The 14,344-nt window shown below is 40.3% G+C and overlaps 1 protein-coding gene across 1 annotated transcript in view; it reads right to left on the bottom strand.

The window, feature by feature from the left end:
• The window catches only part of acap1 (ArfGAP with coiled-coil, ankyrin repeat and PH domains 1), a 29,733-nt gene that overhangs the window by 2,950 nt on the left and 12,439 nt on the right, over positions 1–14,344 (bottom strand). The window contains exons 9-22 of the mRNA XM_028038446.1: positions 13,295–13,369; positions 13,086–13,198; positions 12,918–12,969; positions 12,725–12,825; positions 12,425–12,536; positions 12,117–12,325; positions 11,024–11,093; positions 10,769–10,863; positions 8,962–9,155; positions 5,588–5,635; positions 5,301–5,479; positions 3,806–3,915; positions 960–1,070; positions 816–877 (exon numbers count right to left, since the gene is read on the bottom strand). Of these exons, the coding sequence (XP_027894247.1) occupies positions 816–877; positions 960–1,070; positions 3,806–3,915; positions 5,301–5,479; positions 5,588–5,635; positions 8,962–9,155; positions 10,769–10,863; positions 11,024–11,093; positions 12,117–12,325; positions 12,425–12,536; positions 12,725–12,825; positions 12,918–12,969; positions 13,086–13,198; positions 13,295–13,369 (1,531 nt within the window). The remainder of the gene's footprint in view (positions 1–815; positions 878–959; positions 1,071–3,805; positions 3,916–5,300; positions 5,480–5,587; positions 5,636–8,961; positions 9,156–10,768; positions 10,864–11,023; positions 11,094–12,116; positions 12,326–12,424; positions 12,537–12,724; positions 12,826–12,917; positions 12,970–13,085; positions 13,199–13,294; positions 13,370–14,344) is intronic.

Below are 14,344 nucleotides of genomic sequence, written 5' to 3'. Positions count from 1 at the left end.
TCTTTATTTTAAAACCTACCAGAAGAAATAAAACTGCAGTTCTATAGAAATGACAACAACATTCCTATCAGTTCCCAAAAAGTCACGCAACATTCGTGGCTCTAAATTAATTTTGAGTCGCTGTTCAAAACGGCTCTATGCCTAGTAACGGCTGGTTTAGACAAAATGCAGTACATCCTTTCTCCTCTTTCCTGACATATGGATAAATCAGGAGTTTGTCGATACTCTGCGCCAGAAAATAAATGTAAAATACTTTTTTACTGCAAGGTATGAGTTCAGCTAAAGGACGAAATGGGCAGATGTCCAGAAAAAAATGGCCGCTCCATTTAGTTAGAAGTGCTACACCTGATGGCAAGTGTGACCCCAAAACAAACAGGCTGCTGGGCTTCAACTTCGCTTCCATCTTGCATCGACTAGGTGATTATTTTTTAATTGTAATGTACAGAATATCCATCAAATCAAAGGTGGAAAGGTTTTGAATCATTCATTTCTGTTTCATATCACAAAAATCTGGCATTTTAATGGCAGAGTGAACACTTTTAATATTCACAATGTGATTCACAAGGATCTTCTTAGGATAGGATCCCTACATTTCCTTTCATCTCTACTGTTTGGTTTGAATTGAATATAAATATTTTTTTGCTACATTGTTCATGTTTTAAGGTCTGATTTCAGCTCTGCTAATCGTTCCACCCCTCCTAAAGCCCAGTCGCTTATTTGATTCATTTTGGCCTGGATTCTCTTCCGGGCGTGACCCCGCCCACCTCTCGCCCCACCCACCACCGCCCCGCATTCCTGCCCCGCTGGAAGCGGACCTGATTGGCCGAAGGCTCCGTCCATCTCCCGCATCTCTTTGTTCATCTTGGCGATCCTCAGCCTGAAAGGTAAGTAAGAGGGCGCAGTGAGAACGGCGTCTGTCTGCGCCGGATTGCGGAGTTTCTCTTCACACGAGCGCTTACAGAGTGACGATGTCTGCGTTTGCGTTGTCCACGGCGATGGTTATGGGGTCTTTGTCGTTCTTGTCTCGGGCGTTGTAGTCTGCTCCTCGTTTCAAGAACAGGCAAACCAACCTGGACAAACAAGGAAAGCAGATTACAGATGAATATTTGCATTTGTGCCTGACGCCACGGCTGTGGGTTTTTGTTGCCTTTGTGGCTCGGACAGATTTACGGTTTTAATCTGGCAGAAATCAAAACAGGATTTAAACATGTTTTAGTTCCTCATATTGTTTCTGAATTTTTGTATAAACAGTCCTGCATCCTCTTCCTTCTAAGTAACCTGAGCTACATGAAAAGATAGGCAGGCGATTTGTGACTGAACTTCACATTTGTGTAATTGGGTTATTACTCAAGGTTTTGTCTGAATGTTCTTCATGTACGATCATAAAATGATGCATTTCACACATCATGTGTTTTTTCTGCGCACAAATGGATGGCTAAATGGTACTTGAATCGAAGAGAAAAAAAAAACTTCTTTAGAGTGATAAAAAAATCAAGTTTGTCAAACTTATTAAAAACCTTAAACAAAATAAACATTAAAATCAATTCTTATAAAAAAGTGATTAAAATTGAGCATAATTATGCAGTGTGGAAGAAGGTTTTTAAAAAGGAAACTTTACTTGAAAAAAAATATATATATACTGTATATATATATATATATATATATATATATATATACAAACAACTTTATTTCACTGTCATAATCGATACTACAAACAGTACCTGTCAAATAAATTTTTTTATTTCATGCTGAACTTTTTTAAGTTGATCAAAGTTTCTAGGAACTTTTAGTACTCAACGACACACAGAGGCCCGTTTCTACTTTTCAAAAGGGGAAAGACACCAGAACATACCGTCCAGGTAAGTCTCATGAAAGATGTATGTGGATCCTTATAAAGAAGGTATTGGCTGCAAAAATCTACGAAAAGAAAACTGCTACTCCAACTAAACTTCTTCGTATAAATACAGTGAGAACAATAATTAAAACGATGCAACAAACAAAGCTGGGCAAGATCCCAAGTTTATCTTTCTATGATGAACAGTCAGAAGGATAAGAAGGAGGTGTAAAAATATTTTCCATCACTGAAGCAAATATTGACTCCACAACAATCATCAGTTTGTTTTCTGTCCTATAAATATGAAGCTGGACTTTGCTGAGCTACACTGGGACCTTCACTGGAACCAAGTGCATTGGTCAGACGAGTCTAAAGTGGAACTTTTTAGCATTAAACACTTCAGATGGGTTTGATTTGAAACAAAATGAGGAATATCATCTGCTGACTAAGCGTCCCACTGGCAAAAGGTGGTTTATGTGCAGCTGCAGCAGATGTGCCAATAGTTGAGACGTTGGTGACACATTTTCCTATCAGGCTAAATGTCATAACATGTTCTACTGTTTAGGATTATGCAAGAGGATGCTTGTTCCACATCTTTGACTAAAGTGTATAAGTGCGAGTGGTGGCGTACGTATGGAAATATGATTTTTGTAAAAGAAATTGCCTTCAGTTCACTGAAACAAATCGTTTCATTGTTTTTTTGAGCTGCTGGCGGAAAATGGAGGAAGTTGCACTTTATTTGTGTTTCCACAACAGGAACTACAACACACAGCAGTTTATAGAACTGCTTTAAAAAGATGTTTTTTCAGAACAAACGTACGCAAAACACGAAAACAAAAACAATGCAAACACTGGTAAAAGTCAGAAAAAAAAGTAGAAACCAAAACTTCAGAAGAAGACGCCGTCACTAAAACGCAGAGTCTATAGCGTTTTTATACAACTGAGGAGTCAGATAAATGAACCTGCATCTGTTTTTTTTTACAGGTTTTGCAAACAGTCAGACATGCCCTCTTTTGCAGTGTCCAAAAAAAATCATTTCAGACTCATCTGTCCAATAAATGATATTCCAGAGGTTTCCTGTTCTTCTTCAGGTTTCTTTCTTGCACACCTCCCAAAGAACTTCATCTTGTTCAGTCTCTGTCTGATGGTAAAGCCATCCACCATCATGTCTACTGCAGCAAGACTCTCCTGAAGGTCAAGTTAAGACAGTTTAGGGTTTTCTGCCAGAATCTTCCGGTTCTGGTGATTTTGCTTAGATTTCCAGACCTGGACGTGTCGGCATTTGTTTTTAATGTCCTCCACTTAGTTTGGTTTCTGCAGATTAGATTGATTTATTTCTATTCCTTGAGACTTCTATAGTTCCTTTATCAGGCTCACAAGCTACAAAAATCTTCTCTGTAAAGGCTTTGGACAGATCTTCGTATCTCACCATGTGGTTGAATCTCACTTCAAGTAAGAAGCACAAGAAGCTAAAGATCGGAGGTTTAATGCTGCTTTAGAAAGCTGAGTAAATGTTGTAATGATTATGTATATCTGAAGTTTAAAACGTTATTTTCTTTGTTTTTAGTTGTTTTGATTTACTCCTTGAATGTTTCAGTATTAAATACCACATGCCCAAATATGTATATCTGAAGAAGTAGCTTAAGATAAAAAAATAAAAGTAATAATACTCAGCATACTGGAGCTTTCTTTAACTCGTCCAAACTTCACCCGAGGAATTAAGATTAGTTCATTGCCAGATTAACTAATCTGGCAACCAGTAAACTAGTCGGGGTGAAAAGCAGGCTCTTAAAAAAAATAGATAGAGGTCCGACAAACTTCCTCTACCCATAAATCCTTCTACATAGTTTTAAAAAGTTTCTTCCTCCCAGCTTGAAGCTGAAAATAGTAAATACAGCTGAAAGCATTTAAATAAATGGATCATGCAGTGAGACGGGTTGGCTGTTTGTGTGACTGCGGGGTCGGTCGTACCCTGTGTGGCCCAGTATGGTGGCGTGGTGCAGCGGCCCCCTCCCGTTGCTGTCCGCCTGGTTGACGTTGGCGCCATTCTGCAGCAGAAACTCACAGGCTGCCAGAGCGTTCTGGTCCAAACACAAGCAAAAAGTTAGAGAATGACTCAAAAAGTACCAAAGTCTGACAGGTGGCGTCTAAGAGTTGTAAAGGTCTGTAAAATCGGTACTTGTGCACAATTCTTTCCCCCGGTTCTTTATGTTTTTCTTCCAAAGAGCCACATTTTAGTTGTTTTTTTTCACAGGTTTTCTGGCTTCTCAGCTTTTTTAAAACTCATTTTGAGTCCAGCACAAGAGCTTTTTCAGAGAAATGTTATTCATTACTGGCAGTCTGTTACAACAACATAATTTGTTCTCATTTCCTGAGTGGAAACTGAAATATATTAAAGATAACAGAATTTTAGATGTGATTCACAGAAGCACAATTGCTAAAACATTTTGTGAAGATGTGGGAAAACATAAAATAAATCCATCTTTTGTCACAATGGCAGTACTGACTTTCTTTTTTTTACTTGCCTTATCATATCATGTGCAAAATAAATATGGGTCATCATTTTCCACAGTTCCAGCTGCTATTGTAGATATGAGCAAGTTGAGGCAAGTTGCCATTTTCTTGGAGCAAATCCCAGACTTGTGCATATAAACACACAAATGGTAAGTCTGATTAAGTTATAAAGTGGGGATGTTTATATGTTGACACCCTTACAAGTCTGTTTAATGAGTTTATAACCACGTTTAACCTCAGGAAATCTCACTGAGAAGCTGTTTCTGCAAACAGTCGTGGAGTGTGTGTTTACATGTTGCTGCAGCAGAGTGGTGACTTGTAGCAGCCACCTGTAGCTTTCTACAGTGTTTTATCTGATCCACAACAAAAGAAAGAGCTTTACACAGATATTGTTTGGTGAAAAAAATGGGGCAACAGTTGCTAATTATTCTTAATGGCATGTTCTCTTTATTTTCCATTTTTAAAAATGGCTAAAAGTCGTTGACCACCCAGAGAAAGAGGAAGTTACAGGTGTCTAATTCACCTGAACAGACTTATTAACATGATACATTAATGCAAATAATTATAACAGTGATTATAACTATGTTAAAGTTGATTATCTTTTCTCCACCAAGTAAGCATACTCAAGTTAAATGTTGGATTTTTCTAAACTAAGTTAGTGCAACAAAAAAAGCTGACCTTTGTTTTGACCAGGGTTGCTAATGCTAGTTTTAGCTCCACAGCAGTAATTTCCATAGAGTTTTGCTTCTCTCGGGTTCAGTTTCAGGTCTTTCATGGATTTTTCTAAGTTCTTTTTTAAACACATTTTATGCTTTTTATTGTAATGTCAACTTTTACCAAAAATCTTTGAAGGATCCCTGAGAACTGGATATCAAGACCAGTATAAACGATTACAACAAAGTGCCACCAGGACTGAAGAAGACCTTTGGGTCAGTAAAAGTGCTGTCCTCACCACAGACACGGCCTGTATCAGAGGTGTGCTCGAATCCTCGCCCACGTTCACCCAGTTGACGTCGGCTCCGTGGGCCAGCGCGTCCGCCATGACAGGGAAGTTCTGCAGCGCAGCGGAGCGGTACAACAGCGCCCCGGGATGAAGGCCACTGAGATCCTCTTCTTCGTCTTCCTCCCAATCTGAGGACAGCAGGAAGTCCATTTATATTCACTCATTTTATTAATGACGGTGGTAGCTTTCATTTAGGAGAACGGTTTCAAAAACTAATTTCATTTGTTTGATCCCACCTTTATGAGCGCTTGAGTTGTTCTTTAGGATGTCGCTGGGGCTTAGCCCTGAGGAGAGACAGACGGATGCAGTGAAACAGGTTTATCCCGCATGCTGCCACAACACACACATACACACACACAAAACCCTGCAGGAAAATCCCTCAGGGAACACCTCTTCTGCTGAAAGAGCAAGTGCTGAGATTGGCTTTATTATTTATTTATTTAAAACTCATCAGATTGAAGAGAGGAGGTGCAGCGTCTTGCCAAAGTATTGTAGCGGTTAAAGGGTGCTGTTATGTTGTTATGTGTTTTTCCCATGAGGCTTAGCGGCAGAGAAGGGAGCGAACCGTGAGCGAAAAGGCTATCTGTCCGAATGAAAAGACCTGTGTGTTCCGCCATTAAAGTTGTGAATGTTCTGGCTATCCGACCCTGTGTGTGTTTTCATTGAGCCCTCAATAGAGGTTACAGTATTAACACAATCTGAACTTTTTCAGATTTGCTTATTTTTTGTTACATTACAACCACAAACTTCAACGTGTATCATTAGGTTTCACAATAAATTGGTGCATATGTTTGAAGTCGAGGCAAAATAATGGTCGACTTGTTTTTCTGCTGGAAGGTGATTCCTAGTCTCAAGTCTTCTGCTGCCTCTAAAACTTATTGGACATGACAAGATTTGTCCTGATTTCCCCTTCCAACAATCCTAACGACGATTATCTTGATGACTCTTGTCAAGAAAATCCGAGCTCATCCCACTTCCCCATGCTGGAGATTTTAGTTTAACAGTAATAATAAATAAAGTTATCTTTAAAATGAATCACTCAAGTGACATCAAGGCCCAGCAGTAGACTTAAGTGTCAATAAAGTTAGTTTAACAGTAATAATAAATAAAGTTATCTTTAAAATGAATCACTCAAGTGACATCAAGGCCCAACATTAGACTTAAGTGTCAATAAAATAAATCTAGTTGTGTGTGTTGTTTTTGTCTCATGCAAACTTTGCTTTAATTCTACTTTTTTCTATCTAATCATAAGAAATCATAGTCAGTCAGAGAGATTCATGAAACAGGAAAAGCAGGTTTCCTGGAAAAAGAGGAAGTTTCCAGCCTGCAGATTTATAAAAATAGCTGAGACTATTTTAAAGCATGAAAGTTTTAAAAAATTAAATCTAAACATTTTGAGTAATTTGATAAGATTCAAAGTAAAATACTTATATTAATATTGATTTAATTGTAATAATACTTACACTTACATTTGTGAGAACACTTACAAGAAAAACAAGTAACTGTAACTTTAGTAGTAAATAATTAGAATCATGTATTATTCTTGGTTTCTTTTCAGAAAAACATCTGTAATAACTCACATTAAGATTATAATAAATATAATTAATAAGTTATAGTTATAAAATTATAAATGAATGCTAAATCAGAGAAGCTAAAGAAAATAAATGTGATATAAATGTGATTTTGACATTGAACTTGAAATGGTGTAAAAGGTTGTAAAACTGCAATTAAACATCACTGATATGTTGGAGGTAGATGGTAGGTGAAAGGTGACAGGCTAAGGGAAACAGGGGAACTAACAGGAGAGCAGAGATGATCAGCACCTTATATGGAAACAGGAGGTTGAGCAGCCCTGAGACATTGGCACAGATATCATGACATGATGTCTCTTAAGACAGTGACGGATATGAGATCATCTGTCTAAGCAGACAGATGAACCCTATATAAGGTGGGTGCAAAAGAGGAACCGTTCGTTGGATCCTCCGGGCAGCTTCGAGCCAAGATCGAGATGGACAAAGAACTCTGCAGCTGAAGAAGAGCCGGGGCCACGGAGCCGGAGACTGTCCTGCACATGGAGACCAACCCGTCTGGCCCACAATCTGTGGCTTCGAATCGCACTTCTCTCATCGGCTGGGTTCTGACCCCAAAGACAAAGATGAAGACAAAGACAAGGAAGAAGAACTGGTGCCTTTTTTCCTGCCAGCACCAAGTCCTGTGTGACCTCAGCATCCATGCGGAGAGGAGGCTCATCAGACCTGCGGAGATCCTGGCCTTCGCCGATCAACATCTTCCTCCTGCTGCCACACCTTCTTCATCATCAAGCCAGGTCTGGGGTTCGAAACGCCAAACTCCGTCCGTCTCGCTCTAAGGTTCCTTTTTTAGTACTCAGTATCAGCAGTAGGGAAAGATAGACTAGATGATTGATTTTACTTATTTGATTATTTCTGCTACTGAATTAAGCTGTACTGACCCTTGCAAAAATGCCTTACTAATAAAATATTTAGCATAAAGAAAATCTAAAGATGTTGTGGACATTCAGTTAATGAGTCACCTTAAAGTTCTTTGATGGTTGTAAAATAGCTGTGATGTTTGATTCTGGAGAGGAAGAGGTGGAAAATGTTTTTAGGTTGCTGGTAGCCCATATTTAAAACCTCATCCTTGGGACTCGCCCGAGTCACTAAAACCTACCTGGTTCAATAACAAATGCAAGTTGTAAAATAGAGAACGAGCGACCGTTAACAGGTGTGCTCTGTGAAACTAGTTGGCTGTAGGCTGCTCAGTCTGGCTAATTCACAGGGGGAAGAAGGGTGGGACACCTGGATGTAGGCCGTCAGATAACCAGGCGAATCGTTTCTCGAAACCAGCTTAAACAGAGTTTACTTCAGTTCTGGACAGGGTAAATCCCAGCAGATTTAGGAAACTCAACGGACCCGTTAGACGGAGAGCTGGTAGCACATCTCCCCTCTCAGAAGAGGAAGTACGAGAGTGAGAGAGTAGAGACAGAAAGGAGGGGGGGGGTGTTGCGCAACAACACTCTATAGATAATCGGAGGAGATATTCCCGCAGTGTGCGGTGTGCTAGGAGCAATCGGGTTGAATCAGAAGGACGTCAGGACTGCTTCGATCTAAAATCTGGGACACTGAACATGTTTTTATTGCTTTTTCGCTCTTAAATATAGTCCACAAACTACCACCAGTGCTTCTCACTAGTCAGCCATGTTTGTTTGCTCTGAACAGCCTCAAGAGATTTTGGGAGATATCCTGTCTGACACCTGAATGTTTGTGTGTGAAATCAGTTCTATATTTTCCCACTAGAGTGCATCTCTGCAGCTCCTCTGTAGCTACCATTCTGCTGCTTCTTGTCAGTTTAGGTGGACAGCCATGTTGTGGAAGGGCTTACATGTGAGTGGAACTGTTTTCATGTTCAGATGATTGATGAAAAAATTCTCTGTAGAACAAATATCAAAGTTTGATATTTTAAACGCCTCCACAAACTTTTCCCTGACACAATCAGTTAGTCTACTACATTAAGAAACTAAAGTTTGTGATCAGAAAGCGACAAAACGTTCCCAGGCTACGAATACTTCGGCAAGTATCGTGGCGCTTTTTACCGGTGAGCCGAGGCAGCGTGGCGCGGGTCGGCTTGGGCTTGAGAGGCGGCCGCTGGGCGTTCCGGTCCTGGGTGGTGGCTCGGGTTCTCCTGGCGCTGGACCGCCTCACCAGGTTGGATTTGCCGGTCTCAGGCAGCTTCTGGATGAACTTCTTTTCAACGTACTTTGACCTAATCCATGACTCCTTGTCGCCTCTGATTGAGGGAAGAAAGAGAAATATGTCTGCACAAACCTCTGAGAACTATGTTTTTAAAAGAAAAAACTACCAAAGTCTGATAAAAAAGTCTGTTTAAAATTCAAAGTGTCTCTTTGTTTATTAAAGTTCACCTTTATCACACCAAAAACCCACAGCTTTCAGATACAGCGTGAACGTCTCAGTCTGTGTTTAAAAAAAACCCAAAACCCTGAAGCATTAAAAACTAGTTTCCGGATATAACCGCCTCGGCTATCTGCATGAAATACCTGTCACTTCCTGTCTTCTGCAACGTGACACGGTTAAAGAAACGAGGAAGTCGAAGGACGTGTAGAAGTAGTCGCTGTCAGCTGAGATCATATTTCTGAAACGCGTCGATCTATAAACAAAGCTGCTTCTCTGCAGAAAACCTTCTGAAGACTTAATGTTCTTATTTAAATTTTAGGCAGGATTTTATTTTAAAAAAGCCACAAATATCACAGCTCAATAAACCCGCTTCAACAAAATTTGAAAACACTCAAGTTCAACAACGTGGATGAATAATAGGCTTCAAAAATCACCCCAAATAATTAAGAACACAATCCAATTTAAAAAAGCACATTTTTGGATAATATTGCTGATAAAAATGCATCAAAAATAAAAGATACATCATTTTTATTGTGTTTTTTTTTTTAGCTTAATCAAACTACTCAATTGAGTTTTATCATTCCTATTAAGGCAAAACCACATACATGCATAAATTACTGTGCAAAACTTTAAACTGAACTCTAAAACTCACTGAGTCTGTGGCTGCAGACCTCCAGTGAATACCGCCTTGAGAATCGCCTTCCATCATGTTCTAAACATGCATTATTGTTGCTACGACAGATATTAGTATTATCTATTAAATTGTATTTTTGGAGTAAACAACATCGTATTAAACAAAAACCCTACACATATAAATTTACACTGCATTTAACAAATATTCATTCCTCTAAGGGTTTTTTTCCACACCTAATAGTCCAGTAGATTCAGTTCAGTTGGGGACCAAAACTGCAACACTTGTTACATTTTCAGCTAATGCGGTTCGTTTTCACACAGCACAAACGAACCAGACCCTTTGAAAAACCTGGCTGTTCCCCCAATCGCCTGTGGTGGCGCTGCATCAAGAACCACTGAAAGAAGCGACACAAAGAACCACCGAAGGAGACAAGAGCGCGTCGTCTGTCAGTAGTAAATGTAAACAAAAACGGAGTCAGTCCGATTTTAGCAGTGTAGGATTTTTCTTCTGTCTTTGATGAAGGACTACGAGCCATTTTTCCACTATCATTAAACCCGTTCATTTGTTTAGGTTGATTCTAAAAGACCTTTATAGAGAGGATTATAATAAAGTCTGGGAGTGTAAAGGTTTTTACACAGTCTTGTTGTGTTTCATTCAATATAAAGTTAATGTGTCAGAAGTCATAGAGGATTTGTGGTTACTTAAGTTTTCACTGAAGGTTCTGGTTGCTGTCTCAGGAATCGAAGTGTAGTCTTTTCAGACTGATTTCAGACAGACTTGCATGATCTGATGTGTAAAACCTGTGACATTTTCTGGTAAAGTGCACATCTACACGCCGGATCCTCTTGACTGACCTGGGACTGGACGGGTGGGGCTTCTTGATGGTGATCTCATCAATCCGAGCCTCGTAGATCCTGTTGATCACCGAGTTGCCCAACTCGCACATCAACTTGAAACAAAACAACGACAGGAATTTGTTAAAAAGCTTGTTGCTTTTCCAGGGAGACTCTCTCCCCTGAATAATCATTATTCTCACAGGAACTTCTTGTCCACACAGAAATCGCCACAATGTGGTTTGCTAAGCTGTTGCTGTTTAAAGGTTAAATTACCTTAATGAGCTCTGGTTCCCAGGTGTCCAGAGTGAGGGAGCGCACTTTGGAGAAATGGACTCCCAGGCTCCTATTGGGAAAGAAAACCATTACAGCATATGACTCAAGCTAGCACTGTGTGTGTGTGTGTGTGTGTGTGTGTGTGTGTGTGTGTGTGTGTGTGTGTGGTCTAGTATCTGATGCACTGTGAAGACCAATATCGACAAAACTACGTTGTGGGGACCGACGGCTCATTAAGCAGAAACTGTATTCGGGTTGGGGTTAAAGTGAATCGAGTTCATTTTAGGTGTGGGGTTAGGAATGGCTAGGGTTAAAGGTCAGAGTTTGGCTATAGAAATGAATGAAAAATGAAAATGCAAAGGCCCTATGAAGATAGAAAAACACAGTGTGTGTCTAGCTATTTTGTTCAAGACCATTTCTGTCATATTTACTAACCTTCTGAAGGGTCCAAAGCCTGGTGCTAATATGTTGGACCCTCTTGTTAAGAGTTACAGGTTAACTTTAGAGGTATGGTGTGAATTAGGTTTTGGTTAAGATTAGGGATAGAAATAAACTAGTAATGGTTATGGTTGGGGAAAATGTCTGAGTTAGGCATAGATGCTGTTATAAAAATGATTAGAAGTCAATTCAAAATCCTACTTTGATAGTGAGGATATTTTCTGACCAGTTTTGGTAACAACTTATAATAACTATATTAGATATCAGGATTAAGCACTTATCTGTGTTAGGCCTTTGACAAAGGCATTGCTAATGTTATTTACATTTTTAGATTCAGTTCTGTTGTCCATCTGAGCCAATCCCAAACATGACTATTACTTCCAGGTAGAAGAAGCTTGTGGGTCAAATTAAAACATTACTCTAAGCCTAAATCATGGCAGGAGAATGAATCATTCTGGGATTCACTGTGCGCCGAGGTTACGATGGCACTGCTGGTAATGTGGTTTAATTAGAGAGCATTGAGTTTTGCTGTTAGAACAGGGAGAAGACTGCAAAGTGAAAAATAAGCAGAATGTTGCCATGTACTGTGACAACTAGGTGACCGATTTAAATCTTTTCCCCCCGCAGAGTTTTTCTCACAAGGTTTTATGGCTACCTGTGTATCCCCGAGCAGACGATGCACAGAGTGATGCCCAGGTTGATGGAGGCCCAGTCGGGCCCGGGCTCTCCGCAGTCGCAGCACTGCTTGTTTCCTGAGATCGCCTGAATCTCCTCCAGAGCCTTGCAGCCTTCGTTCTCCTGATCCCCGATTCCTCCGCCTCCTTTCTCCAAGCTGCTCATCGACACTGAGGTGCAGCGCGACCTCTTATGAAATACGGACACACAGGAATTTAGAAAAGATCAGATCTGGAAGCTAAACTTTAGATGTTTAAACTTCGTGTGTTGGGTTTTTTTTGTCCTCACGGGGCTGTGTGTGTCCTCTCTGCGCTCCTGGAAGGCCGAGGCGATGCTGTTTTGGACGGCAGTGATCCACGCTTGCTGCTCCCTCTCTGAGTCTGCCTGCAACAAACAGCACCTGCACACAAACACACACACACACAAACCCATAAACACACACACCGTGATCATCTGCTGAAAAACCAACCCCCTCCCTCCTTTGCAACGCAGGACGTTTTAATCCTCACACTCATCATTGATGAGCATGGCAGTGGCCCAAACACACGTCCGCAGCGACGGCGCGCTACGCGGCCCACGCAAACTCACTTTGACGGAGACACCACTTCAAAGCAGAACCGCCTCTCGTTTTCGGCGCTGGGCTTGACGGTGCAGAGGCGCAGGTCCTCCACCACAACCGTGGGCTGGTCCTGCACGAAGAACACACAGTGACGACCGGGCACACCAAAGTACAGCCTGTCTGCTGTGTGTGTTTTAAATAACTCTTTTAAGAAAAAAATACCTTAAATTTCTTCTGATACACCAGCTGATTCTTCTGAATTGAAAACCAACGTCTGGGACGAAGGAAAACAAAGAGAATTTAGACACCACTGAGAGACATTGCGTTATGTATTAGTTTGTTTTTTTTGTTTTGTTTTCTGTGTGAATTATGTAATGGGTAAAGTTCTACCTGCTCCAGGTCTTGAAGGCATTGCTGGCTCGCTTGTAAAGGTAACCATCCATCGCTATCCCGTTAGCCGCATCAGCATTAAAATCCAAAATTGACTCGTCGTAGGACATGTCCTTAAAAGTGTAAGGAAAGACACAGATCCGTCTGACTCAAAGCGGATTTCTGTAGTTTGTAAGGTGTTTCTAAGTGTGCCTTTTATAAACTTTTACCTTTTTCTTGATAGCTGCGTGCCTTTGCTCCATGTCCCTCTTCTCCCTGGCCGAGTTTAAGACGAACTGGGTGTGCTGTAAACAAAAACCAATCAGAATTTATATACAGATTTCACAAAACTGATTGTACCACTTCAAAGTTTTTACAACTAGTCACGTTACAACCATAAACGTCAGTTTATTTTAACGGGACTCTGTGTGATGGAGCTTAATTGTGAATGGGAAGAAAAGAGATTGCATTCACAATAATTGAGTCGACATTTTACATTTTTAAAACATCAGCTTTGCACGTCTAGAAACTTAAATCTTTGTTCTTCTTTTCAAAATAGATCAACTAAAGTCAGACTTGAAGGAGAACAACTTTGAAAATGAATTTTAAAGTTTTGCAACTCTAAATTGACTTATGTCTGGACTTTGACTGGACCGCTCCAACTGAAGAACATGCTTTAATGTTATTCATTGCATTATAAAATATGTAGGGATTTTCTGTTGGAAGGTGAAACTTCCAGGTCTTTTTCTGCGTCTAATATGAGTATTTAACTCATTCCGTCTCATCCCCTCAGCATAATACTGCTACCACCATGTTTCACCATAAGGATGGTGTGTTCAAACAGATGTGCAGATGGTTCTCCATTACACATGTCGGTCAAAAAGTACAATTTTGGTGTCAAGTGACTGGACCACCGTCTCTCGTGCGCTTGTTGTATTTCCTAAATGGATGGCAGCGAGTTGTTCCTTTGTTTTTGCAGCTTTTCCATAAATGCCAGATTTGTGGAACAGATTGCCACACCCGAGCTGTGGATCTCAGCAGCTCCTCCAGAGTTACCAAGACTCTCTTTAATGCTTCTCTTATTAATGCTCTCATTTGTTGTTGGGTTTCCATTGGTGCCATACTGAGATGCTCAAAGCTTAAGATATTGTTTTACAGTTTAGCTCTAAGCTCTCCCTGATATGTCTGATGAGATATTTGGTCTTCATGTTGATGTTTTCTTCACTAATGTTCTGGATTTACCCTGAAATTAAATCACACGGATGAACTCTATGCGATAA

Source organism: Xiphophorus couchianus, chromosome 14 (genome assembly GCF_001444195.1).
Source record: "Xiphophorus couchianus chromosome 14, X_couchianus-1.0, whole genome shotgun sequence".
Classification (NCBI taxonomy): Eukaryota; Metazoa; Chordata; class Actinopteri; order Cyprinodontiformes; family Poeciliidae; genus Xiphophorus; species Xiphophorus couchianus.
Note: the sequence above shows the minus strand (reverse complement) of the source record. Positions and strands in the feature narration are given on the sequence as shown.